Here is a 26,418-nt window from a genome sequence, read left to right as displayed (position 1 = left end):
AGAGAGACAACAGAGAGGAGAAACAGTTAACAGCTGTAGAGAGAGAATAGAGAGGAGAAACAGTTAACAGCTGTAGAGAGACAACAGAGAGGAGAAACACAGTTAACAGCTGTAGAGAGAGAATAGAGAGGAGAAACAGTTAACAGCTGTAGAGACAACAGAGAGGAGAAACACAGTTAACAGCTGTAGAGAGACAACAGAGAGGAGAAACAGTTAACAGCTGTAGAGAGAGAACAGAGGGGAGAAACAGTTAACAGCTGTAGAGACAACAGAGAGGAGAAACACAGTTAACAGCTGTAGAGAGAGAATAGAGAGGAGAAACAGTTAACAGCTGTAGAGAGACAACAGAGAGGAGAAACACAGTTAACAGCTGTAGAGAGAGAACAGAGGGGAGAAACAGTTAACAGCTGTAGAGACAACAGAGAGGAGAAACACAGTTAACAGCTGTAGAGAGAGAACAGAGAGGAGAAACACAGTTAACAGCTGTAGAGAGACAACAGAGAGGAGAAACACAGTTAACAGCTGTAGAGAGAGAACAGAGAGGAGAAACAGTTAACAGCTGTAGAGAGACAACAGAGAGGAGAAACAGTTAACAGCTGTAGAGAGAGAACAGAGAGGAGAAACAGTTAACAGCTGTAGAGAGACAACAGAGAGGAGAAACACAGTTAACAGCTGTAGAGAGACAACAGAGAGGAGAAACAGTTAACAGCTGTAGAGAGAGAACAGAGAGGAGAAACACAGTTAACAGCTGTAGAGAGACAACAGAGAGGAGAAACACAGTTAACAGCTGTAGAGAGAGAACAGAGAGGAGAAACAGTTAACAGCTGTAGAGAGAGAACAGAGAGGAGAAACAGTTAACAGCTGTAGAGAGACAACAGAGAGGAGAAACACAGTTAACAGCTGTAGAGAGAGAACAGATGGGAGAAACAGTTAACAGCTGTAGAGAGACAACAGAGAGGAGAAACAGTTAACAGCTGTAGAGAGAGAACAGAGAGGAGAAACAGTTAACAGCTGTAGAGAGACAACAGAGAGGAGAAACACAGTTAACAGCTGTAGAGAGTGAACAGAGAGGAGAAACAGTTAACAGCTGTAGAGAGACAACAGAGAGGAGAAACAGTTAACAGCTGTAGAGAGACAACAGAGAGGAGAAACACAGTTAACAGCTGTAGAGAGAGAACAGAGAGGAGAAACACAGTTAACAGCTGTAGAGAGAGAACAGAGAGGAGAAACAGTTAACAGCTGTAGAGAGACAACAGAGAGGAGAAACAAAGTTAACAGCTGTAGAGAGACAACAGAGAGGAGAAACAGTTAACAGCTGTAGAGAGACAACAGAGAGGAGAAACAGTTAACAGCTGTAGAGAGAGAACAGAGGGGAGAAACAGTTAACAGCTGTAGAGAGAGAACAGAGAGGAGAAACACAGTTAACAGCTGTAGAGAGAGAACAGAGAGGAGAAACACAGTTAACAGCTGTAGAGAGACAACAGAGAGGAGAAACACAGTTAACAGCTGTAGAGAGAGAACAGAGAGGAGAAACACAGTTAACAGCTGTAGAGAGACAACAGAGAGGAGAAACAGTTAACAGCTGTAGAGACAACAGAGAGGAAAAACACAGTTAACAGCTGTAGAGAGAACAGAGAGGAGAAACAGTTAACAGCTGTAGAGAGACAACAGAGAGGAGAAACACAGTTAACAGCTGTAGAGAGAACAGAGAGGAGAAACAGTTAACAGCTGTAGAGAGACAACAGAGAGGAGAAACACAGTTAACAGCTGTAGAGAGACAACAGAGAGGAGAAACAGTTAACAGCTGTAGAGAGAGAACAGAGAGGAGAAACACAGTTAACAGCTGTAGAGAGAACAGGGAGGAGAAACACAGTTAACAGCTGTAGAGAGACAACAGAGAGGAGAAACAGTTAACAGCTGTAGAGAGACAACAGAGAGGAGAAACAGTTAACAGCTGTAGAGAGACAACAGAGAGGAGAAACAGTTAACAGCTGTAGAGAGACAACAGAGAGGAGAAACAGTTAACAGCTGTAGAGAGACAACAGAGAGGAGAAACAGTTAACAGCTGTAGAGAGAGAACAGAGAGGAGAAACAGTTAACAGCTGTAGAGAGACAACAGAGAGGAGAAACAGTTAACAGCTGTAGAGAGACAACAGAGAGGAGAAACAGTTAACAGCTGTAGAGAGACAACAGAGAGGAGAAACAGTTAACAGCTGTAGAGAGAGAACAGAGAGGAGAAACAGTTAACAGCTGTAGAGAGACAACAGAGAGGAGAAACAGTTAACAGCTGTAGAGAGACAACAGAGAGGAGAAACACAGTTAACAGCTGTAGAGAGAGAACAGAGAGGAGAAACACAGTTAACAGCTGTAGAGAGAGAACAGAGAGGAGAAACAGTTAACAGCTGTAGAGAGACAACAGAGAGGAGAAACACAGTTAACAGCTGTAGAGAGACAACAGAGAGGAGAAACAGTTAACAGCTGTAGAGAGACAACAGAGAGGAGAAACAGTTAACAGCTGTAGAGAGAGAACAGAGGGGAGAAACAGTTAACAGCTGTAGAGAGAGAACAGAGAGGAGAAACACAGTTAACAGCTGTAGAGAGAGAACAGAGAGGAGAAACACAGTTAACAGCTGTAGAGAGACAACAGAGAGGAGAAACACAGTTAACAGCTGTAGAGAGAGAACAGAGAGGAGAAACACAGTTAACAGCTGTAGAGAGACAACAGAGAGGAGAAACAGTTAACAGCTGTAGAGACAACAGAGAGGAAAAACACAGTTAACAGCTGTAGAGAGAACAGAGAGGAGAAACAGTTAACAGCTGTAGAGAGACAACAGAGAGGAGAAACACAGTTAACAGCTGTAGAGAGAACAGGGAGGAGAAACACAGTTAACAGCTGTAGAGAGACAACAGAGAGGAGAAACAGTTAACAGCTGTAGAGAGACAACAGAGAGGAGAAACAGTTAACAGCTGTAGAGAGACAACAGAGAGGAGAAACAGTTAACAGCTGTAGAGAGACAACAGAGAGGAGAAACAGTTAACAGCTGTAGAGAGAGAACAGAGAGGAGAAACAGTTAACAGCTGTAGAGAGACAACAGAGAGGAGAAACACAGTTAACAGCTGTAGAGAGAGAACAGAGAGGAGAAACAGTTAACAGCTGTAGAGAGACAACAGAGAGGAGAAACAGTTAACAGCTGTAGAGAGAGAACAGAGAGGAGAAACACAGTTAACAGCTGTAGAGAGACAACAGAGGAGAAACAGTTAACAGCTGTAGAGAGACAACAGAGAGGAGAAACACAGTTAACAGCTGTAGAGAGACAACAGAGAGGAGAAACAGTTAACAGCTGTAGAGACAACAGAGAGGAAAAACACAGTTAACAGCTGTAGAGAGAACAGAGAGGAGAAACAGTTAACAGCTGTAGAGAGACAACAGAGAGGAGAAACACAGTTAACAGCTGTAGAGAGAACAGAGAGGAGAAACAGTTAACAGCTGTAGAGAGACAACAGAGAGGAGAAACACAGTTAACAGCTGTAGAGAGACAACAGAGAGGAGAAACAGTTAACAGCTGTAGAGAGAGAACAGAGAGGAGAAACACAGTTAACAGCTGTAGAGAGAACAGGGAGGAGAAACACAGTTAACAGCTGTAGAGAGACAACAGAGAGGAGAAACAGTTAACAGCTGTAGAGAGACAACAGAGAGGAGAAACAGTTAACAGCTGTAGAGAGACAACAGAGAGGAGAAACAGTTAACAGCTGTAGAGAGACAACAGAGAGGAGAAACAGTTAACAGCTGTAGAGAGACAACAGAGAGGAGAAACAGTTAACAGCTGTAGAGAGAGAACAGAGAGGAGAAACAGTTAACAGCTGTAGAGAGACAACAGAGAGGAGAAACAGTTAACAGCTGTAGAGAGACAACAGAGAGGAGAAACAGTTAACAGCTGTAGAGAGACAACAGAGAGGAGAAACAGTTAACAGCTGTAGAGAGAGAACAGAGAGGAGAAACAGTTAACAGCTGTAGAGAGACAACAGAGAGGAGAAACAGTTAACAGCTGTAGAGAGACAACAGAGAGGAGAAACACAGTTAACAGCTGTAGAGAGAGAACAGAGAGGAGAAACACAGTTAACAGCTGTAGAGAGAGAACAGAGAGGAGAAACAGTTAACAGCTGTAGAGAGACAACAGAGAGGAGAAACACAGTTAACAGCTGTAGAGAGACAACAGAGAGGAGAAACAGTTAACAGCTGTAGAGAGACAACAGAGAGGAGAAACAGTTAACAGCTGTAGAGAGAGAACAGAGGGGAGAAACAGTTAACAGCTGTAGAGAGAGAACAGAGAGGAGAAACACAGTTAACAGCTGTAGAGAGAGAACAGAGAGGAGAAACACAGTTAACAGCTGTAGAGAGACAACAGAGAGGAGAAACACAGTTAACAGCTGTAGAGAGAGAACAGAGAGGAGAAACACAGTTAACAGCTGTAGAGAGACAACAGAGAGGAGAAACAGTTAACAGCTGTAGAGACAACAGAGAGGAAAAACACAGTTAACAGCTGTAGAGAGAACAGAGAGGAGAAACAGTTAACAGCTGTAGAGAGACAACAGAGAGGAGAAACACAGTTAACAGCTGTAGAGAGAACAGGGAGGAGAAACACAGTTAACAGCTGTAGAGAGACAACAGAGAGGAGAAACAGTTAACAGCTGTAGAGAGACAACAGAGAGGAGAAACAGTTAACAGCTGTAGAGAGACAACAGAGAGGAGAAACAGTTAACAGCTGTAGAGAGACAACAGAGAGGAGAAACAGTTAACAGCTGTAGAGAGAGAACAGAGAGGAGAAACAGTTAACAGCTGTAGAGAGACAACAGAGAGGAGAAACACAGTTAACAGCTGTAGAGAGAGAACAGAGAGGAGAAACAGTTAACAGCTGTAGAGAGACAACAGAGAGGAGAAACAGTTAACAGCTGTAGAGAGAGAACAGAGAGGAGAAACACAGTTAACAGCTGTAGAGAGACAACAGAGGAGAAACAGTTAACAGCTGTAGAGAGACAACAGAGAGGAGAAACACAGTTAACAGCTGTAGAGAGACAACAGAGAGGAGAAACAGTTAACAGCTGTAGAGAGAGAACAGAGAGGAGAAACACAGTTAACAGCTGTAGAGAGACAACAGAGAGGAGAAACAGTTAACAGCTGTAGAGAGACAACAGAGAGGAGAAACAGTTAACAGCTGTAGAGAGAGAACAGAGAGGAGAAACAGTTAACAGCTGTAGAGAGACAACAGAGAGGAGAAACACAGTTAACAGCTGTAGAGAGACAACAGAGAGGAGAAACACAGTTAACAGCTGTAGAGAGAGAACAGAGAGGAGAAACAGTTAACAGCTGTAGAGAGACAACAGAGAGGAGAAACAGTTAACAGCTGTAGAGAGAGAACAGAGAGGAGAAACAGTTAACAGCTGTAGAGAGAGAACAGAGAGGAGAAACACAGTTAACAGCTGTAGAGAGAGAACAGAGAGGAGAAACAGTTAACAGCTGTAGAGAGAGAACAGAGAGGAGAAACACAGTTAACAGCTGTAGAGAGACAACAGAGAGGAGAAACAGTTAACAGCTGTAGAGAGACAACAGAGAGGAGAAACACAGTTAACAGCTGTAGAGAGAGAACAGAGAGGAGAAACAGTTAACAGCTGTAGAGAGACAACAGAGAGGAGAAACAGTTAACAGCTGTAGAGAGAGAACAGAGGGGAGAAACAGTTAACAGCTGTAGAGAGAGAACAGAGAGGAGAAACACAGTTAACAGCTGTAGAGAGAGAACAGAGAGGAGAAACACAGTTAACAGCTGTAGAGAGACAACAGAGAGGAGAAACACAGTTAACAGCTGTAGAGAGAGAACAGAGAGGAGAAACACAGTTAACAGCTGTAGAGAGACAACAGAGAGGAGAAACAGTTAACAGCTGTAGAGACAACAGAGAGGAAAAACACAGTTAACAGCTGTAGAGAGAACAGAGAGGAGAAACAGTTAACAGCTGTAGAGAGACAACAGAGAGGAGAAACACAGTTAACAGCTGTAGAGAGAACAGAGAGGAGAAACAGTTAACAGCTGTAGAGAGACAACAGAGAGGAGAAACACAGTTAACAGCTGTAGAGAGACAACAGAGAGGAGAAACAGTTAACAGCTGTAGAGAGAGAACAGAGAGGAGAAACACAGTTAACAGCTGTAGAGAGAACAGGGAGGAGAAACACAGTTAACAGCTGTAGAGAGACAACAGAGAGGAGAAACAGTTAACAGCTGTAGAGAGACAACAGAGAGGAGAAACAGTTAACAGCTGTAGAGAGACAACAGAGAGGAGAAACAGTTAACAGCTGTAGAGAGACAACAGAGAGGAGAAACAGTTAACAGCTGTAGAGAGACAACAGAGAGGAGAAACAGTTAACAGCTGTAGAGAGAGAACAGAGAGGAGAAACAGTTAACAGCTGTAGAGAGACAACAGAGAGGAGAAACAGTTAACAGCTGTAGAGAGACAACAGAGAGGAGAAACAGTTAACAGCTGTAGAGAGACAACAGAGAGGAGAAACAGTTAACAGCTGTAGAGAGAGAACAGAGAGGAGAAACAGTTAACAGCTGTAGAGAGACAACAGAGAGGAGAAACACAGTTAACAGCTGTAGAGAGAGAACAGAGAGGAGAAACAGTTAACAGCTGTAGAGAGACAACAGAGAGGAGAAACAGTTAACAGCTGTAGAGAGAGAACAGAGAGGAGAAACACAGTTAACAGCTGTAGAGAGACAACAGAGGAGAAACAGTTAACAGCTGTAGAGAGACAACAGAGAGGAGAAACACAGTTAACAGCTGTAGAGAGACAACAGAGAGGAGAAACAGTTAACAGCTGTAGAGAGAGAACAGAGAGGAGAAACACAGTTAACAGCTGTAGAGAGACAACAGAGAGGAGAAACAGTTAACAGCTGTAGAGAGACAACAGAGAGGAGAAACAGTTAACAGCTGTAGAGAGAGAACAGAGAGGAGAAACAGTTAACAGCTGTAGAGAGACAACAGAGAGGAGAAACACAGTTAACAGCTGTAGAGAGACAACAGAGAGGAGAAACACAGTTAACAGCTGTAGAGAGAGAACAGAGAGGAGAAACAGTTAACAGCTGTAGAGAGACAACAGAGAGGAGAAACAGTTAACAGCTGTAGAGAGAGAACAGAGAGGAGAAACAGTTAACAGCTGTAGAGAGAGAACAGAGAGGAGAAACACAGTTAACAGCTGTAGAGAGAGAACAGAGAGGAGAAACAGTTAACAGCTGTAGAGAGAGAACAGAGAGGAGAAACACAGTTAACAGCTGTAGAGAGACAACAGAGAGGAGAAACAGTTAACAGCTGTAGAGAGACAACAGAGAGGAGAAACACAGTTAACAGCTGTAGAGAGAGAACAGAGAGGAGAAACAGTTAACAGCTGTAGAGAGACAACAGAGAGGAGAAACACAGTTAACAGCTGTAGAGAGAGAACAGAGAGGAGAAACACAGTTAACAGCTGTAGAGAGAGAACAGAGAGGAGAAACACAGTTAACAGCTGTAGAGAGACAACAGAGAGGAGAAACACAGTTAACAGCTGTAGAGAGAACAGAGAGGAGAAACAGTTAACAGCTGTAGAGAGAGAACAGAGAGGAGAAACACAGTTAACAGCTGTAGAGAGAACAGAGAGGAGAAACAGTTAACAGCTGTAGAGACAACAGAGAGGAGAAACACAGTTAACAGCTGTAGAGAGAGAACAGAGAGGAGAAACAGTTAACAGCTGTAGAGAGAGAACAGAGAGGAGAAACAGTTAACAGCTGTAGAGAGACAACAGAGAGGAGAAACAGTTAACAGCTGTAGAGAGACAACAGAGAGGAGAAACACAGTTAACAGCTGTAGAGAGAGAACAGAGAGGAGAAACAGTTAACAGCTGTAGAGAGAGAACAGAGAGGAGAAACAGTTAACAGCTGTAGAGAGACAACAGAGAGGAGAAACAGTTAACAGCTGTAGAGAGACAACAGAGAGGAGAAACACAGTTAACAGCTGTAGAGAGAGAACAGAGAGGAGAAACAGTTAACAGCTGTAGAGAGAGAACAGAGAGGAGAAACACAGTTAACAGCTGTAGAGAGAGAACAGAGAGGAGAAACAGTTAACAGCTGTAGAGAGACAACAGAGAGGAGAAACAGTTAACAGCTGTAGAGAGAGAATAGAGAGGAGAAACAGTTAACAGCTGTAGAGAGAGAACAGAGAGGAGAAACACAGTTAACAGCTGTAGAGAGAGAACAGAGAGGAGAAACAGTTAACAGCTGTAGAGAGAACAGAGAGGAGAAACAGTTAACAGCTGTAGAGAGACAACAGAGAGGAGAAACAGTTAACAGCTGTAGAGAGAGAACAGAGAAGAGAAACAGTTAACAGCTGTAGAGAGACAACAGAGAGGAGAAACAGTTAACAGCTGTAGAGAGAGAACAGAGAGGAGAAACACAGTTAACAGCTGTAGAGAGAACAGAGAGGAGAAACAGTTAACAGCTGTAGAGAGAGAACAGAGAGGAGAAACAGTTAACAGCTGTAGAGAGACAACAGAGAGGAGAAACAGTTAACAGCTGTAGAGAGAGAACAGAGAGGACCCGCCAAACCGAGCTTCTTAATACCCTCCTGCTTAGCCCAGAAGCCAGCCGCACCAATGTGTCGGAGGCAACACCGTTCAACTGACGACCTCAGTCAGCCTGCAGGAGCCCGGCCCGCCACAAGGAGTCGCTAGAGCACGATGAGCCAAGTAAAGCCGTCCCGCCAAATCCTCCCCTAACCCGGACAACGCTGAGCCAATTGCGCGCTGCCCTATGGGACTCACGATCACGGGCGGTTGTGATACAGCCTGGGATCGAACCCGGGTCTGTAGTGATGCCTCTAGCACCACAATGCAGTGACTTAGATTGCTGCGCCACTCGGGAGGCCTAAACTGCGGTTTATATATATATATATATATATATCCATTTCAGAACAACCTGTAACATAACAAAAATATATATAAAACAAAGAAGAACTTGGTAAAAGAAAAAGCTATACTGTATATTAAAATGATTGTTGAACTTCAACTGTGATCTAATGGCATATTCTAATAAGAAACCTGGAACTCACTCCTGCCCTTTCCACTTCTCTCTCTTCATCTCTCCAGCCAACAGTTTGTTATCTACTAATGAGCACGTCATAGCAGGTTCCCAAGACGCCAGAGGCAACACAAAGGTAGGAACAACACAGTCCAACTTCAATGTGGTTACTCCTAACTGACCTTGTGGATGTAGACAAAAGGGAAACTTGTTTCTTCAGACAGCTCCTGTGTGTTCTTTCTTTGGGGTTAAAGGGATACTTTGGGATTTTGACAATGAGGCTATTTATCTATTTATCTCAGCTAGGTGTCAGTAGGGCAGCAAACACAGGCTGGTAGGGTATAGGCCAGGCCTGGTATAGTTGTAATCTCAGACAGGTGTCTGTAGGGCAGCAAACACAGGCTGGTAGGGTATAGGCCAGGCCTGGTATAGTTGTAATCTCAGACAGGTGTCTGTAGGCAGCAAACACAGGCTGGTAGGCTATAGGCCAGGCCTGGTATAGTTGTAATCTCAGACAGGTGTCAGTAGGGCAGCAAACACAGGCTGGTAGGGTATAGGCCAGGCCTGGTATAGTTGTAATCTCAGACAGGTGTCAGTAGGGCAGCAAACACAGGCTGGTAGGGTATAGGCCAGGCCTGGTATAGTTGTAATCTCAGACAGGTGTCTGTAGGGCAACAAACACAGGCTGGTAGGGTATAGGCCAGGCCTGGTATAGTTGTAATCTCAGACAGGTGTCAGTAGGGCAGCAAACACAGGCTGGTAGGGTATAGGCCAGGCCTGGTATAGTTGTAATCTCAGACAGGTGTCTGTAGGGCAGCAAACACAGGCTGGTAGGGTATAGGCCAGGCCTGGTATAGTTGTAATCTCAGACAGGTGTCAGTAGGGCAGCAAACACAGGCTGGTAGGGTATAGGCCAGGCCTGGTATAGTTGTAATCTCAGACAGGTGTCTGTAGGGCAGCAAACACAGGCTGGTAGGGTATAGGCCAGGCCTAGTATAGTTCTAATTGTTGTAATCTCAGACAGGTGTCTGTAGGGCAACAAACACAGGCTGGTAGGGTATAGGCCAGGCCTGGTATAGTTGTAATCTCAGACAGGTGTCTGTAGGGCAGCAAACACAGGCTGGTAGTGTATAGGCCAGGCCTGGTATAGTTGTAATCTCAGACAGGTGTCTGTAGGCAGCAAACACAGGCTGGTAGGGTATAGGCCAGGCCTGGTATAGTTGTAATCTCAGACAGGTGTCTGTAGGGCAACAAACACAGGCTGGTAGGGTATAGGCCAGGCCTGGTATAGTTGTAATCTCAGACAGGTGTCTGTAGGGCAGCAAACACAGGCTGGTAGGGTATAGGCCAGGCCTGGTATAGTTGTAATCTCAGACAGGTGTCTGTAGGGCAGCAAACACAGGCTGGTAGGGTATAGGCCAGGCCTGGTATAGTTGTAATCTCAGACAGGTGTCTGTAGGGCAGCAAACACAGGCTGGTAGGGTATAGGCCAGGCCTGGTATAGTTGTAATTGTTGTAATCTCAGACAGGTGTCTGTAGGGCAGCAAACACAGGCTTTGAACTCCAATGGTGGAAACAAATGTAAATGAGGAGTTAGATGCAAAGTACATATTTACATACATGTGCAGCATCACAGTGAGCAGTCATGACAGTGAATGGCCTGTACAGTATAAGGGTTGTTGGCTGATAAAAACAACTTGATGTAGAGTTATTTACTCTGCGACAGGAGCATTTAAACTGAAAGGCAGACAAGTTACATTACAGAACACATTCCATCCTCACCACTGAAAAATGAACATTCAAATATCCTAATGAGCACAACAAAAGAACAAATAACCAGGGTGTGGTGTCAACATTTTGAGGTTGACCTCAACCATGGAGACCAACCAGAGACTAATCAACAGCACACACATAGTATAGATCTGGAATGTGATAGAATAGATAAACATCTAGCGGCACGTCACACATCAGCACTAACCAAGGCCCCATGTTACTGGGTAGGGTATAGGAGACAACCTCTAGTTACTGGGTAGGGTATAGGAGACAACCTCTAGTTACTGGGTAGGGTATAGGAGACAACCTCTAGTTACTGGGTAGGGTATAGGAGACAACCTCTAGTTACTGGGTAGGGTATAGGAGACAACCTCTATTTACTGGGTAGGGTATAGGTAGACAGCTGCTATAGTACTGGGTAGGGTATAGGTAGACAGCTGCTATAGTTACTGGGTAGGGTATAGGTAGACAGCCTCTAGTTACTGGATAGGGTATAGGAGACAACCTCTAGTTACTGGGTAGGGTATAGGAAACAACGTCTAGTTACTGGGTAGGGTATAGGTAGACAGCTGCTATAGTTACTGGGTAGGGTATAGGAGACAACCTCTAGTTACTGGGTAGGGTATAGGAGACAACCTCTAGTTACTGGGTAGGGTATAGGTAGACAGCTGCTATAGTTACTGGGTAGGGTATAGGTAGACAGCTGCTATAGTTACTGGGTAGGGTATAGGTAGACAGCTGCTATAATTACTGGGTAGGGTATAGGCAGACAGCTGCTTAGTTACAGGGTAGGGCTTAGGTAGACAGCTGCTAGAGTTACTGGGTAGGGTATAGGTAGACAGCTGCTATAGTTACTGGGTAGGGTATAGGTAGACAGCCTCTAGTTACTGGATAGGGTATAGGAGACAACCTCTAGTTACTGGATAGGGTATAGGAAACAACCTCTAGTTACTGGGTAGGGTATAGGTAGACAGCTGCTATAGTTACTGGGTAGGGTATAGGTAGACAGCTGCTATAGTTACTGGGTAGGGTGTAGGAGACAACCTCTAGTTACTGGGTAGGGTAGGGGAGACAACCTCTAGTTACTGGGTAGGGTATAGGAGACAACCTCTAGTTACTGGGTAGGGTATAGGAGACAACCTCTAGTTACTGGGTAGGGTATAGGAGACAACCTCTAGTTACTGGGTAGGGTATAGGAGACAACCTCTAGTTACTGGGTAGGGTATAGGAGACAACCGCTAGTTACTGGGTAGGGTATAGGAGACAACCTCTAGTTACTGGGTAGGGTATAGGAGACAACCTCTAGTTACTGGGTAGGGTATAGGAGACAGCCTCTAGTTACTGGGTAGGGTATAGGAGACAGCCTCTAGTTACTGGGTAGGGTATAGGAGACAGCCTCTAGTTACTGGGTAGGGTAGGGGAGACTGCCTCTAGTTACTGGGTAGGGTATAGGAGACAACCTCTAGTTACTGGGTAGGGTATAGGAGACAACCTCTAGTTACTGGGTAGGGTATAGGAGACAACCTCTAGTTACTGGGTAGGGTATAGGTAGACAGCTGCTAGAGTTACTGGGTGGGGTATAGGTAGACAGCTGCTATAGTTACTGGGTAGGGTATAGGTAGACAGCTGCTATAGTTACTGGGTAGGGTATAGGCAGACAGCTGCTATAGTTACTGGGTAGGGTATAGGCAGACAGCTGCTATAGTTACTGGGTAGGGTATAGGAGACAGCTTCTAGTTACTGGGTAGGGTATAGGGAGACAGCTGCTATAGTTACTGGGTAGGGTATAGGAGACAGCCTCTAGTTACTGGGTAGGGTATAGGAGACAACCTCTAGTTACTGGGTAGGGTATAGGAGACAACCTCTAGTTACTGGGTAGGGTATAGGAGACAACCTCTAGTTACTGGGTAGGGTATAGGAGACACGCTCTAGTTACTGGGTAGGGTATAGGAGACAACCTCTAGTTACTGGGTAGGGTATAGGCAGACAGCTGCTATAGTTACTGGGTAGGGTATAGGAGACAGCCTCTAGTTACTGTGTAGGGTATAGGAGACAATCTCTAGTTACTGGGTAGGGTATAGGAGACAACCTCTAGTTACTGGGTAGGGTATAGGAGACAGCCTCTAGTTGCTGGGTAGGGTATAGGAGACAACCTCTAGTTACTGGGTAGGGTATAGGAGACAGGCTCTAGTTACTGGGTAGGGTATAGGAGACAACCTCTAGTTACTGGGTAGGGTATAGGAGACAACCTCTAGTTACTGGGTAGGGTATAGGAGACAGTCTCTAGTTACTGGGTAGGTAAAGGAGACAGCCTCTAGTTACTGGGTAGGGTATAGGAGACAACCTCTAGTTACTGGCTAGGGTGTAGGAGACAACCTCAAGTTACTGGGTAGGGTATAGGAGACAACCTCTAGTTACTGGGTAGGGTATAGGAGACAGCCTCTAGTTACTGGGTAGGGTATAGGAGACAACCTCTAGTTACTGGGTAGGGTATAGGAGACAGCCTCTAGTTACTGGGTAGGGTGAGGGTAGACAGCTGCTAGAGTTACTGGGTAGGGTATAGGAGACAACCTCTAGTTACTGGGTAGGGTATAGGAGACAACCTCTAGTTACTGGGTAGGGTATAGGAGACAACCTCTAGTTACTGGGTAGGGTATAGGTAGACAGCTGCTATAGTTACTGGGTAGGGTATAGGTAGACAGCTGCTATAGTTACTGGGTAGGGTATAGGTAGACAGCTGCTATAGTTACTGGGTAGGGTATAGGCAGACAGCTGCTATAGTTACTGGGTAGGGTATAGGCAGACAGCTGCTAGAGTTACTGGGTAGGGTATAGGCAGACAGCTGCTATAATTACTGGATAGGGTATAGGTAGACAGCTGCTATAGTTACTGGGTAGGGTATAGGCAGACAGCTGCTATAGTTACTGGGTAGGGTATAGGAGACAGCCTCTAGTTACTGGGTAGGGTATAGGTAGACAGCTGCTATAGTTACTGGGTAGGGTATAGGAGACAGCCTCTAGTTACTGGGTAGGGTATAGGATACAATCTCTAGTTACTGGGTAGGGTATAGGAGACAACCTCTAGTTACTGGGTAGGGTATAGGAGACAGCCTCTAGTTACTGGGTAGGGTATAGGAGACAGCCTCTACTTACTGGGTAGGGTATAGGAGACAGCCTCTAGTTACTGGGTAGGGTATAGGAGACAACCTCTAGTTACTGGGTAGGGTATAGGAGACAACCTCTAGTTACTGGGTAGGGTATAGGAGACAACCTCTAGTTACTGGGTAGGGTATAGGAGACAACCTCTAGTTACTGGGTAGGTTATAGGTAGACAGCTGCTATAGTTACTGGGTAGGGTATAGGTAGACAGCTGCTATAATTACTGGGTAGGGTATAGGCAGACAGCTGCTATAGTTACAGGGTAGGGTATAGGTAAACAGCTGCTAGAGATACTGGGTAGGGTATAGGCAGACAGCTGCTATAGTTACTGGGTAGGGTATAGGCAGACAACTGCTATAATTACTGGATAGGGTATAGGTAGACAGCTGCTATAGTTACTGGGTAGGGTATAGGAGACAGCCTCTAGTTACTGGGTAGGGTATAGGATACAATCTCTAGTTACTGGGTAGGGTATAGGAGACAACCTCTAGTTACTGGGTAGGGTATAGGAGACAGCCTCTAGTTACTGGGTAGGGTATAGGAGACAGCCTCTACTTACTGGGTAGGGTATAGGAGACAGCCTCTAGTTACTGGGTAGGGTATAGGAGACAACCTCTAGTTACTGGGTAGGGTATAGGAGACAACCTCTAGTTACTGGGTAGGGTATAGGAGACAACCTCTAGTTACTGGGTAGGGTATAGGAGACAACCTCTAGTTACTGGGTAGGTTATAGGTAGACAGCTGCTATAGTTACTGGGTAGGGTATAGGTAGACAGCTGCTATAATTACTGGGTAGGGTATAGGCAGACAGCTGCTATAGTTACAGGGTAGGGTATAGGTAAACAGCTGCTAGAGATACTGGGTAGGGTATAGGCAGACAGCTGCTATAGTTACTGGGTAGGGTATAGGCAGACAACTGCTATAATTACTGGATAGGGTATAGGTAGACAGCTGCTATAGTTACTGGGTAGGGTATAGGTAGACAGCTGCTATATTTACTGGGTAGGGTATAGGTAGACAACTACTATAGTTACTGGGTAGGGTATAGGAAACAACTGCTATAGTTACTGGGTAGGGTATAGGAAACAACTACTATAGTTACTGGGTAGGCTATAGGTAGACAGCTGCTATAGTTACTGGGTAGGGTATAGGTAGACAGCTGCTATAGTTACTGGGTAGGGTATAGGCAGACAGCTGCTATAATTACTGGGTAGGGTATAGGTAGACAGCTGCTAGAGTTACTGGGTAGGATATAGGCAGACAGCTGCTATAGTTACTGGGTAGGGTATAGGCAGACAGCTGCTATAATTACTGGATAGGGTATAGGTAGACAGATGCTATATTTACTGGGTAGGGTATAGGTAGACAACTACTATAGTTACTGGGTAGGGTATAGGAAACAACTGCTATAGTTACTGGGTAGGGTATAGGAAACAACTACTATAGTTACTGGGTAGGCTATAGGTAGACAGCTGCTATAGTTACTGGGTAGGGTATAGGTAGACAGCTGCTATAGTTACTGGGTAGGGTATAGGCAGACAGCTGCTATAATTACTGGGTAGGGTATAGGTAGACAGCTGCTATAATTACTGGGTAGGGTATAGGTAGACAGCTGCTATAGTTACTGGGTAGGGTTAGGTAGACAGCTGCTATAGTTACTGGGTACGGTATAGGTAGACAGCTGCTATAGTTACTGGGTAGAGTATAGGTAGACAACTACTATAGTTACTGGGTAGGGTATAGGTAGACAACTACTATAGTTACTGGGTAGGGTATAGGTAGACAACTACTATAGTTACTGGGTAGGGTATAGGTAGACAGCTGCTATAGTTACTGGGTAGGCTATAGGTAGACAGCTGCTATAGTTACTGGGCAGAGTATAGGTAGACAACTACAATAGTTACTGGGTATGGTATAGGTAGACAGCTGCTATAGTTACTGGGTAGGGTATAGGTAGACAGCTGCTATAGTTACTGGGTAGGGTATAGGTAGACAACTACTATAGTTACTGGGTAGGGTATAGGTAGACAACTACTATAGTTACTGGGTAGGGTATAGGTAGACAACTACTATAGTTACTGGGTAGGGTATAGGTAGACAGCTGCTATAGTTACTGGGTAGACTATAGGTAGACAGCTGCTATAGTTATTGGGTAGAGTATAGGTAGACAGCTGCTATAATTACTGGATAGGGTATAGGTAGACAGATGCTATATTTACTGGGTAGGGTATAGGTAGACAACTACTATAGTTACTGGGTAGGGTATAGGAAACAACTACTATAGTTACTGGGTAGGGTATAGGTAGACAGCTGCTATAGTTACTGGGTAGGGTATAGGTAGACAGCTGCTATAGTTACTGGGTAGGGTATAGGTAGACAACTACTATAGTTACTGGGTAGGGTATAGGTAGACAACTACTATAGTTACTGGGTAGGGTATAGGTAGACAACTACTATAGTTACTGGGTACGGTATAGGAGACAACCTCTAGTTACTGGGTAGGGTATAGGAGACAACCTCTAGTTACTGGATAGGGTATAGGAGACAACCTCTAGTTACTGGGTAGGGTATAGGAGACAACCTCTAGTTACTGGGTAGGGTATAGGAGACAACCTCTAGTTACTGGGTAGGGTATAGGAGACAACCTCTAGTTACTGGGTAGGGTATAGGTAGACAGCTGCTATAGTTACTGGGTAGGATATAGGTAGACAGCTGCTATAATTACTGGGTAGGGTATAGGCAGACAGCTGCTATAGTTACAGGGTAGGGTATAGGTAGACAGCTGCTAGAGTTACTGGGTAGGGTATAGGCAGACAGCTGCTATAGTTACTGGGTAGGGTATAGGCAGACAGCTGCTATAATTACTGGATAGGGTATAGGTAGACAGCTGCTATAGTTACTGGGTAGGGTATAGGTAGACAGCTGCTATATTTACTGGGTCGGGTATAGGTAGACAACTACTATAGTTACTGGGTAGGGTATAGGAAACAACTGCTATAGTTACTGGGTAGGCTATAGGTACACAGCTGCTATAGTTACTGGGTAGGGTATAGGTAGACAGCTGCTATAGTTACTGGGTAGGGTATAGGCAGACAGCTGCTATAATTACTGGGTAGGGTATAGGTAGACAGCTGCTATAGTTACTGGGTAGGGTTAGGTAGACAGCTGCTATAGTTACTGGGTAGGGTATAGGTAGACAGCTGCTATAGTTACTGGGTAGAGTATAGGTAGACAACTACTATAGTTACTGGGTAGGGTATAGGTAGACAACTACTATAGTTACTGGGTAGGGTATAGGTAGACAACTACTATAGTTACTGGGTAGGGTATAGGTAGACAGCTGCTATAGTTACTGGGTAGGCTATAGGTAGACAGCTGCTATAGTTACTGGGTAGGGTTAGGTAGACAGCTGCTATAGTTACTGGGTAGGGTTAGGTAGACAGCTGCTATAGTTACTGGGTAGGCTATAGGTAGACAGCTGCTAGAGTTACTGGGTAGGGTATAGGTAGACAGCTGCTAGAGTTACTGGGTAGGGTATAGGTAGACAGCTGCTGTAGTTACTGGGTAGAGTATAGGTAGACAGCTGCTAGAGTTACTGGGTAGGGTATAGGTAGACAGCTGCTAGAGTTACTGGGTAGGGTATAGGTAGACAGCTGCTATAGTTACTGGGTAGGGTATAGGTAGACAGCTGCTAGAGTTACTGGGTAGGGTATAGGTAGACAGCTGCTATAGTTACTGGGTAGGCTATAGGTAGACAGCTGCTATAGTTACTGGGTAGGGTATAGGAGACAACTACTATAGTTACTGGGTAGGGTATAGGTAGACAGCTGCTATAGTTACTGGGTAGGGTATAGGTAGACAGCTGCTATAGTTACTGGGTAGGGTATAGGCAGAACGCTGCTACAGTTATTGGGTAGGCTATAGGTAGACAGCTGCTATAGTTACTGGGTAGGGTATAGGTAGACAGCTGCTATAGTTACTGGGTAGGGTATAGGTAGACAGCTGCTATATTTACTGGGTAGGGTATAGGAGACAGCTTCCCTCTGCTCCCACGGTGTTAAATAACACCAATTAACAGCAGTAGTATACATCAGAAGTCTGATGACCTGCCTGTTCTGTTGATGCTATCAGAAGTCTGATGACCTGCCGGCTGCCTGTTCTGTTCTGTTGATGCTATCAGAAGTCTGATGACCTGCCTGTTCTGTTCTGTTGATGCCATCAGAAGTCTGATGACCTGCTGGCTGCCTGTTCTGTTGATGCCATCAGAAGTCTGATGACCTGCCTGTTCTGTTGATGCTATCAGAAGTCTGATGACCTGCCTGTTCTGTTGATGCTATCAGAAGTCTGATGACCTGCCTGTTCTGTTGATGCTATCAGAAGGGAGAATTCCATGTTTACTCTGAACACAAACAACGTACTAAATGTCCTCACTAGTTATCCTGGTATAATACAAATTCACATGACCTACAGCCCTGAAAACCTTTGACAAATATTTAAAACCAATCAGTGTTGTACACATGGAGCAGGAGAACACACAGGGAGCAGGAGAGAGACACAGCAGTCTAACAATGTGGTTCAAAACCACCATGTGAATGAGAGGAGCAGAACTCCAGTTAGTATACCTTCTTGCAGAGTACACTGCTCTTCATCCTCCTCCCTCTCCTCCTCCTCCTGCTCTCCATCACAGTGGTCAGGTGAACAGACATACTCCAAGCTGTCCTCTGGGGTGCTGTGACAGGGCAGTGACATGCTAACACCAACACTAGGCTAGTGGTTCCCAGCAGAGCCCAGCTGTCTCAAGTCCAAAGCCATGTCTAAGTGTGTGTGTGTGTATGTGTGTATGTGAGACGGTCAGTCTCAGTCAGCGAGAGAGTGTGTGTGTCTAAGTCAGTGTGTGTGTGTTTGTGTGAGGACAGCAAGGCACGTCTGTCACCCAGTCACAGACACTCCCTCCTCCTGCTCTCTCTCCCTCTATTGTCCATGACTAGAAGACAGCCCACTTGGAACCAGAGCAGGGGAGTGGCACTAAACTATTCTCAGACTGACAGGACTTTGAATCTTTAGATTAGAGCATGGAGTCAATTCAAAATGTCAGCTATGTGACAAGGACTAATATAACCATATAATAAATTAAAGTTTTAGCCCTATCAAGTCTAAATGTGTCCATTTGCTCACCCCCCTTTTCAAGCGTTGAAATGGTATCTTCCACCAGACTCTCCATGGAAACAGTGCAAGGCGGAGCACACCACAAGACACATACACCTGTTGTAAGGGTGGGGCCCCAGCCTGCCTCACCACAGTCAAATCCACAGGTGACTCAATATGCACATGGATACTTATTCAAAGCAGAAGCTACATACTGAGAGCCAAATAACAGAACAGGAACCATTAGGAAATACAGAGCTTGATGAAATAGCATACAGGAAGAAGAGTATGTATACTGAACAAAAATATAAATGCAACATGCAACAGTTTATAAGGTAAATCAGTCAATTTAAATAAACAAATTAGGCCTTAATCTATGGATTTCACCTGACTGGGAACACCGATATGCAGCTGTTGGTCACAGATACAGTAAATGATGCTAGTTTAGCATGTGGAAATAGAGAAGCCATCTAGTTTCTAAACCAGTATGGGTTATTCCACCCTATAAAGAATAACATGACACTCAATGTTACACATTAGACCACAATTCTAATCAATCGACACGCACTGGCTTTATCAAACTAGTCACATTGAGAGCAATGCAACAGTAAACAAATCATCAACATTCCAGTGACAAATGTAAACGGCAAGACAAACAACTATGGATGGTTAGTCAGTTAACTTGTGACAAAAACATCGTTATGCCCATAACGGCTGATAAAAACATCGTTATGCCCATACCGGCTGATAAAAACATCGTTATGCCCATAACGGCTGATAAAAACATCGTTATGCCCATACCGGCTGATAAAAACATCGTTATGCCCATAACGGCTGATAAAAACATCGTTATGCCCATACCGGCTAATAAAAACGGTTGATAAAAAACAACCGTGATCCCATAAATAGAACCTAGAACACCATCACCAAATATTTCGCATAACTCTCCAATTAAACATGTTTACTTCAATTATCCCATGTCCAAATCATTTTCATTCATCTCATTTAACTTCTGGTAATATCCTGGGCAGTACTGTATGCTAGTGTGGGCATACTGAATGTAACCACACATTCCTATTGAAACAATACAGCATCCACAATAGCTTGTGGCTAACCCCCCAAAACAACCCCCACCTCACAGCCTCTCTGTCTGCCTCAGAGGCCCTTTTTGTGTGCACTGGTAAAGTTCCCAGCATGGAGAGACTGGAGGAGGACAAGCCCCTCTCACCTCCCTCCAACTCCCCCTCCCAGGCCAATAGAACTGTAAGCCCTGGGCTTTGTGAGCAGGGTAGAGATGGAGGAGGGTAGCGGAGAGGGAGGAGGAGAGGGGTATTGTAGGAAGAGGGGAGGGTTGGCTGGCAGAGTTTGGCTGGCAGCCTTCCATCCCCGCTCCAGTGGGGAGATGTACATGGTCCATGCCCTCCCCACTGCCTAAGTGATCAATATTCTGAGCATCACCCAGGGCTGTGTCCCTGCCAGACTCCCAGCCCAACCTCCCCTCCAAACCTTCCCCTGCTTCCATGCACTGTCTGCTTCATTATGAGCCCCAGTCTCCACAGAACAACCTCCCCTCCAAATCATCCCCTGCTTCCATGTACTGTCTGCTTCATTATGAGCCCCAGTCTCCACAGCACAACCTCCCCTCCAAATCTTCCATGTACTGTCTGCTTCATTATGAGCCCCAGTCTCCACAGCACAACCTCCCCTCCAAACCTTCCATGTACTGTCTGCTTCATTATGAGCCCCAGTCTCCACAGCACAACCTCCCCTCCAAACCTTCCATGTACTGTCTGCTTCATTATGAGCCTCAGTCTCCACAGCACAACCTCCCATCCAAACCTTCCATGTACTGTCTGCTTCATTATGAGCCCCAGTCTCCACAGCACAACCTCCCCTCCAAACCTTCCATGTACTGTCTGCTTCATTATGAGCCCCAGTCTCCACAGCACAACCTCCCCTCCAAACCTTCCATGTACTGTCTGCTTCATTATGAGCCCCAGTCTCCACAGCCCAACCTCCCCTCCAAACCTTCCATGTACTGTCTGCTTCATTATGAGCCCCAGTCTCCACAGCACAACCTCCCCTCCAAACCTTCCCCTGCTTCCATGTACTGTCTGCTTCATTATGAGCCCCAGTCTCCACAGCACAACCTCCCCTCCAAACCTTCCCCTGCTTCCATGTACTGTCTGCTTCATTATGAGCCCCAGTCTCCACAGAACAACCTCCCCTCCAAACCTTCCATGTACTGTCTGCTTCATTATGAGCCCCAGTCTCCACAGCACAACCTCCCCTCCAAACCTTCCCCTGCTTCCATGTACTGTCTGCTTCATTATGAGCCCCAGTCTCCACAGAACAACCTCCCCTCCAAATCATCCCCTGCTTCCATGTACTGTCTGCTTCATTATGAGCCCCAGTCTCCACAGTACAACCTCCCCTCCAAACCTTCCCCTGCTTCCATGTACTGTCTGCTTCATTATGAGCCCCAGTCTCCACAGAACAACCTCCCCTCCAAATCATCCCCTGCTTCCATGTACTGTCTGCTTCATTATGAGCCCCAGTCTCCACAGCACAACCTCCCCTCCAAACCTTCCATGTACTGTCTGCTTCATTATGAGCCCCAGTCTTCACAGCACAACCTCCCCTCCAAACCTTCCATGTACTGTCTGCTTCATTATGAGCCCCAGTCTCCACAGCACAACCTCCCCTCCAAACCTTCCATGTACTGTCTGCTTCATTATGAGCCCCAGTCTCCACAGCACAACCTCCCCTCCAAACCTTCCATGTACTGTCTGCTTCATTATGAGCCCCAGTCTCCACAACACAACCTCCCCTCCAAACCTTCCCCTGCTTCCATGTACTGTCTGCTTCATTATGAGCCCCAGTCTTCACAGCACAACCTCCCCTCCAAACCTTCCATGTACTGTCTGCTTCATTATGAGCCCCAGTCTCCACAGCACAACCTCCCCTCCAAACCTTCCATGTACTGTCTGCTTCATTATGAGCCCCAGTCTCCACAGCACAACCTCCCCTCCAAACCTTCCATGTACTGTCTGCTTCATTATGAGCCCCAGTCTCCACAGCACAACCTCCCCTCCAAATCTTCCATGTACTGTCTGCTTCATTATGAGCCCCCGTCTCCGTCAGCTCTGCTAGCGGTGGTTTGGCGTGATAATGAACGACAGGAAGGTTGGCTACACAAAGTGTATGGGACCAGGCTAGTGGCTAGGCCATTACTGGTGTTGGATGAGATCTCTAGAGATGTGTGGATAGTTGGAAAGAGATATCCACAGTACAGCACTGCACCGTGTTTATCAACCATGTGAATATAAAACCATGTCATTTAGACTTGTCCTAACTGTTGGAGCAGACCGGTAGTAGGGGAGGTGTACATTCAAATGTCAAGAGGCCCTCGCAATACAATCTACTGTAGTAAATGAGTCCTCGAACATCATATATAACATCATATATAACAGCATTACCAAAGAGATCTTATCCAACAGAACAGGCTTCGTCTCATAATATATGACCATCATCAATGGAAACGTCTTCAGCCAAGGGTATAGGCCTAGTCAGTTGTTCTATATATAGAGCCACTGATCATGTTGGATGGCTCAATGAAAGCATCAGGGGATACAGGGATAGCTATAGTCTGCTAGGTGAAGCTGCTGTAAACATTTCCATATTATATTGCTGTGTGATGCTACTTTCCAGGACTCAGATCTATAGGACTGTTATTCTGACTGTACAGATCTATAGGACTGTTATTCTGACTGTACAGATCTATAGGACTGTTATTCTGACTGTACAGATCTATAGGACTGTTATTCTGACTGTACAGATCTATAGGACTGTTATTCTGACTGTACAGATCTATAGGACTGTTATTCTGACTGTACAGATCTATAGGACTGTTAGTCTGACTGTACAGATCTATAGGACTGTTATTCTGACTGTACAGATCTATAGGACTGTTATTCTGACTGTACAGATCTATAGGACTGTTATTCTGACTGTACAGATCTATAGGACTGTTAGTCTGACTGTACAGATCTATAGGACTGCTATACATCCCTCTACTCCCATTCTCTCTGTCACATACACACACAATGGCAGGGCAATACTAAAGCTCCATGGGTAGTCAGTCCACTCTATGAAAAACCACCTTGTCATTCCCCTTCGTTGCTACATTTACATAGCAGCCGTGTTTTGTGGTGCCACGGTTTCTGTTGCTCCTAATAAACCCTGGTTACAACCAACAGAAGCTGAAATCACATCCAACACAACCAAATGATAGTAAGAGAATTAGCTACAGCCTCGTCCTACAGCCATGGCCTCCTTGGCTGAGGTAAACTTAGTTAAATGCACCTGTTATCAGACAGACCAGAGCAGAGTGAAGCAACACAGCAGCCCCTGGCTCAGTGGTTCCAGCCTCATGTGACTGACGCAATACATACTGGAGCGAAGAGAGAGACCATTATACAGTCAATGGTCTATAACCACCCTACCAGCAAAATCATCCCCTCTAGCCCTCCTCCCTCCCTCTCTCCCTCCCCCCCTCCCTCCCCTTCCCCACATATAGCCCCATTAACAGCACAGTTAGATAACAGCTAGCTGGATAACTGTCCCGATCAGGCTTACCATCTGTGCATTCCTCATAGTACCAGTCTAGCTCATAGTAATCCGCCTCCACAAATTTCTGCATACTCAGTCCCCTTCAGCTGAGAGGAGCGTCACCATCTTCTCCTGTCCTGCTGCGGAGGTCACGAGAACACCTGCCCATCCTTTCATTACATACTCTGAGTTCTCTAGGAGTTTACCATGATGAGGAGACCACGTGGAACAGCACATTTTATCACTGGTACCAGAGCGGAAGGATGGGAGGGAGAGGAGGAGAGGAAAGAGATATTTCCCAAAAAGCAACGCAGCCCAAAACACAGTAATGCAGCAGGGATGTGTTGCTGCCTGGTGGTGAGTCAAGGTTGTATCACAAATGAGGGAGGGGCCTGGGGAGGGCCACGAGCCAATGAGGAAGGGGAATGTCAGAGGCATGCTCCTCCCTCTGAACTGTTTCGTCAATAGCAACCTGCTTTCGCCCCTCCTCTCTCTCCTTGGCTCACCCTCCCCTTCTCGCAACAGTACATCCTTCTGTGAGGTTGCCATGGAGACTGGCTCCCTACTCCAGCACTGAGTAGCATCTGAATGCAGGCGAGTGTTGCTACTGCTGCTGCCTCTGTATGCGACCAGCTCTCTGTTCATATCTGCCTGGTCTGGTACAACACCTCTACTACAGGGCAGGGAGTTCACCTTGCTGAATGATATTAACAAAACATTCAATAGGTTTATAGTGGGGAACATAGTTCTGTCCCCCACACTGATTTACAGCAGGATAATATCTGAGATGCTTCTACTTCTTAAATAGCATGTCCCTTTGATAAAGAGTACACTGACTAATTCTAACACCACTTGACAGTCAGACAATAAAAAGGTCAGATATCATTTTAGAGACAGCCATTAATCAAACAATGAGGATTATAATTTCAGCGATTATAGAAACACTTCCTCAACCTGCCTGCTGACTGATTCAAGGCTGTATAATGCCATCAGTATTGCATCATATGGAGTGTAATGTGTCTGTGGTAGAAGATGCATCATCAGAGTAGGAGTGGCCTATTAGGGATCAGCTGACTAGCCAGATGACCAATGAACCACCCTGCTGCCTATCCTCCTTGTGACGTCACAATCACAGGTGACAAGACCAGAAATGACAAGACAAGTGACAAGAACGGAATTGACAAAACCAGATTGGTGACATAAATCTCTATAGCCTAGTTCTGAATTTAATCAAGGAGTAGAGTACAATATCTAAAACCATCTATCAAAGAATATCAGTTTGGGAACAGAGGTTTGTATTACGCTGCACAAATGTGACAAAGTGGTCTTGTCTTGTGAGAACACTGGAGTCTATCCTCTAAGTCAGTATCAGTAACTATTTTTAACCAATGCTGCAGGACTGTCATTGTAGTCTACATCTGCGACAACGTAATCAGAGTATTAAAGCATCTGTTATTACAGCATCCTACAGTGCCGTCTTTCAGATTGATGTTAAACTTCCTGAGCTCTACAGTATGACCTACATTCACAATAGAAGGCCGCTGACAACCAGTTGACATAAAGGTCATACACAAGGACATATCAGTATGTGATCAGATCAGATCCTGAGTGGCGGAGCAGTCTAAGGCACTGTTATCGCAGTGCTAGAGGCGTCACTACAGACCCGGGTTCAATCCCGGGCTGTATCACAACCACTGCACAATTGGCCCAGTGTCGTCCGGGTTAGGGGAGGGTTTGGCCGGGGTAGGCCGTCATTGTAAATAAGAATTTGTTCTTAACTGACTTGCCTAGTTAAAGGTTAAATAAAGATAGAAAAAATAAGAAAAATCCAGAGTCATCACACACAGCCTTGTGTCTGTCCAGCCTCATGTCTGGTTGAGACACAGACAGACGTTAGGACAGACGTCTCCCACTGAGCTGATAGGACCAGCAGCAGAGCAGACTGGCAGAGCGTGGCGCTTCAGCCTGCCTGGCACCCACGGCCCAGCGGGTATGTTTGCTGTGTCAACCAGGCCCAGCTGTCTGTCGCTGACCCATATGGGCTCAGGGCCATATTAAAATGACTGTCTCTCTCTCTCTGTGTTTGTATCGCTCTATCTGTATATATCTCAGACAGACTTCCTCAGTCTCACTACGGCACCAGAATCTCAGCTGTTAGTCTTCCACCCCCATTTTTGTAACAGTATTTTTATTGGAGTTTCACAATTTTCACCCATATTAAGAGATACAACAACAAGGACAAGGCAACAAAAAAAAAACGCACTCACTTACACATATCCGTATGTATGCATGCACCCACACACACACACACACACACACACACACACCCACCCACACACACACATACACACCCACACACACCATTTTCCTCTCCCCGCTCAGCGCTTCTCTCACCCCATCCCCCCCATTGCGTCTCTCAATACATACATTTAATCAAACATGAACAGAAAAATAATAATAATAATAATAATAAATAAATAAAATACAAAAAATAAATAAATAAATGAAAATAAAAAGCTCAGTTTAAACCAAGAAGTTGAGTTCCCCACATGGAACGTACAGTGTAATTCTGAAATGCATAGATCACCATTCTAAGAGAATCCTTGCAGCATAATAGCTGATACTTCAGGTTCTAG

General features: G+C 45.3%; 1 protein-coding gene across 11 annotated transcripts in view; it reads right to left on the bottom strand.

Moving 5' to 3' along the window:
- The window catches only part of LOC106591343 (trafficking kinesin-binding protein 1), a 116,131-nt gene that overhangs the window by 32,949 nt on the left and 56,764 nt on the right, over nt 1–26,418 (bottom strand). Inside the window, exon 1 of one of the 11 annotated variants that reach the window (XM_045697978.1) lies at nt 23,810–25,227. The exons of 8 other annotated variants lie outside the window; for them this stretch is intronic. In XM_045697978.1, the coding sequence (XP_045553934.1) occupies nt 23,810–23,873 (64 nt within the window). In that variant the 5' untranslated portion in view covers nt 23,874–25,227. Of the gene's footprint in view, nt 1–18,648; nt 19,068–23,809; nt 25,228–26,418 lie in introns of those variants that run through there. 2 more of the 11 variants (XM_045697982.1, XM_045697975.1) reach the window with 2 other exon arrangements.

This window comes from Salmo salar, chromosome ssa02 (genome assembly GCF_905237065.1).
Source record: "Salmo salar chromosome ssa02, Ssal_v3.1, whole genome shotgun sequence".
In the NCBI taxonomy this organism is placed as follows: domain Eukaryota; kingdom Metazoa; phylum Chordata; class Actinopteri; order Salmoniformes; family Salmonidae; genus Salmo; species Salmo salar.
The sequence above is the reverse complement of the archived record's forward strand: the minus strand, read 5'-3'. Positions and strand labels throughout refer to the sequence as shown.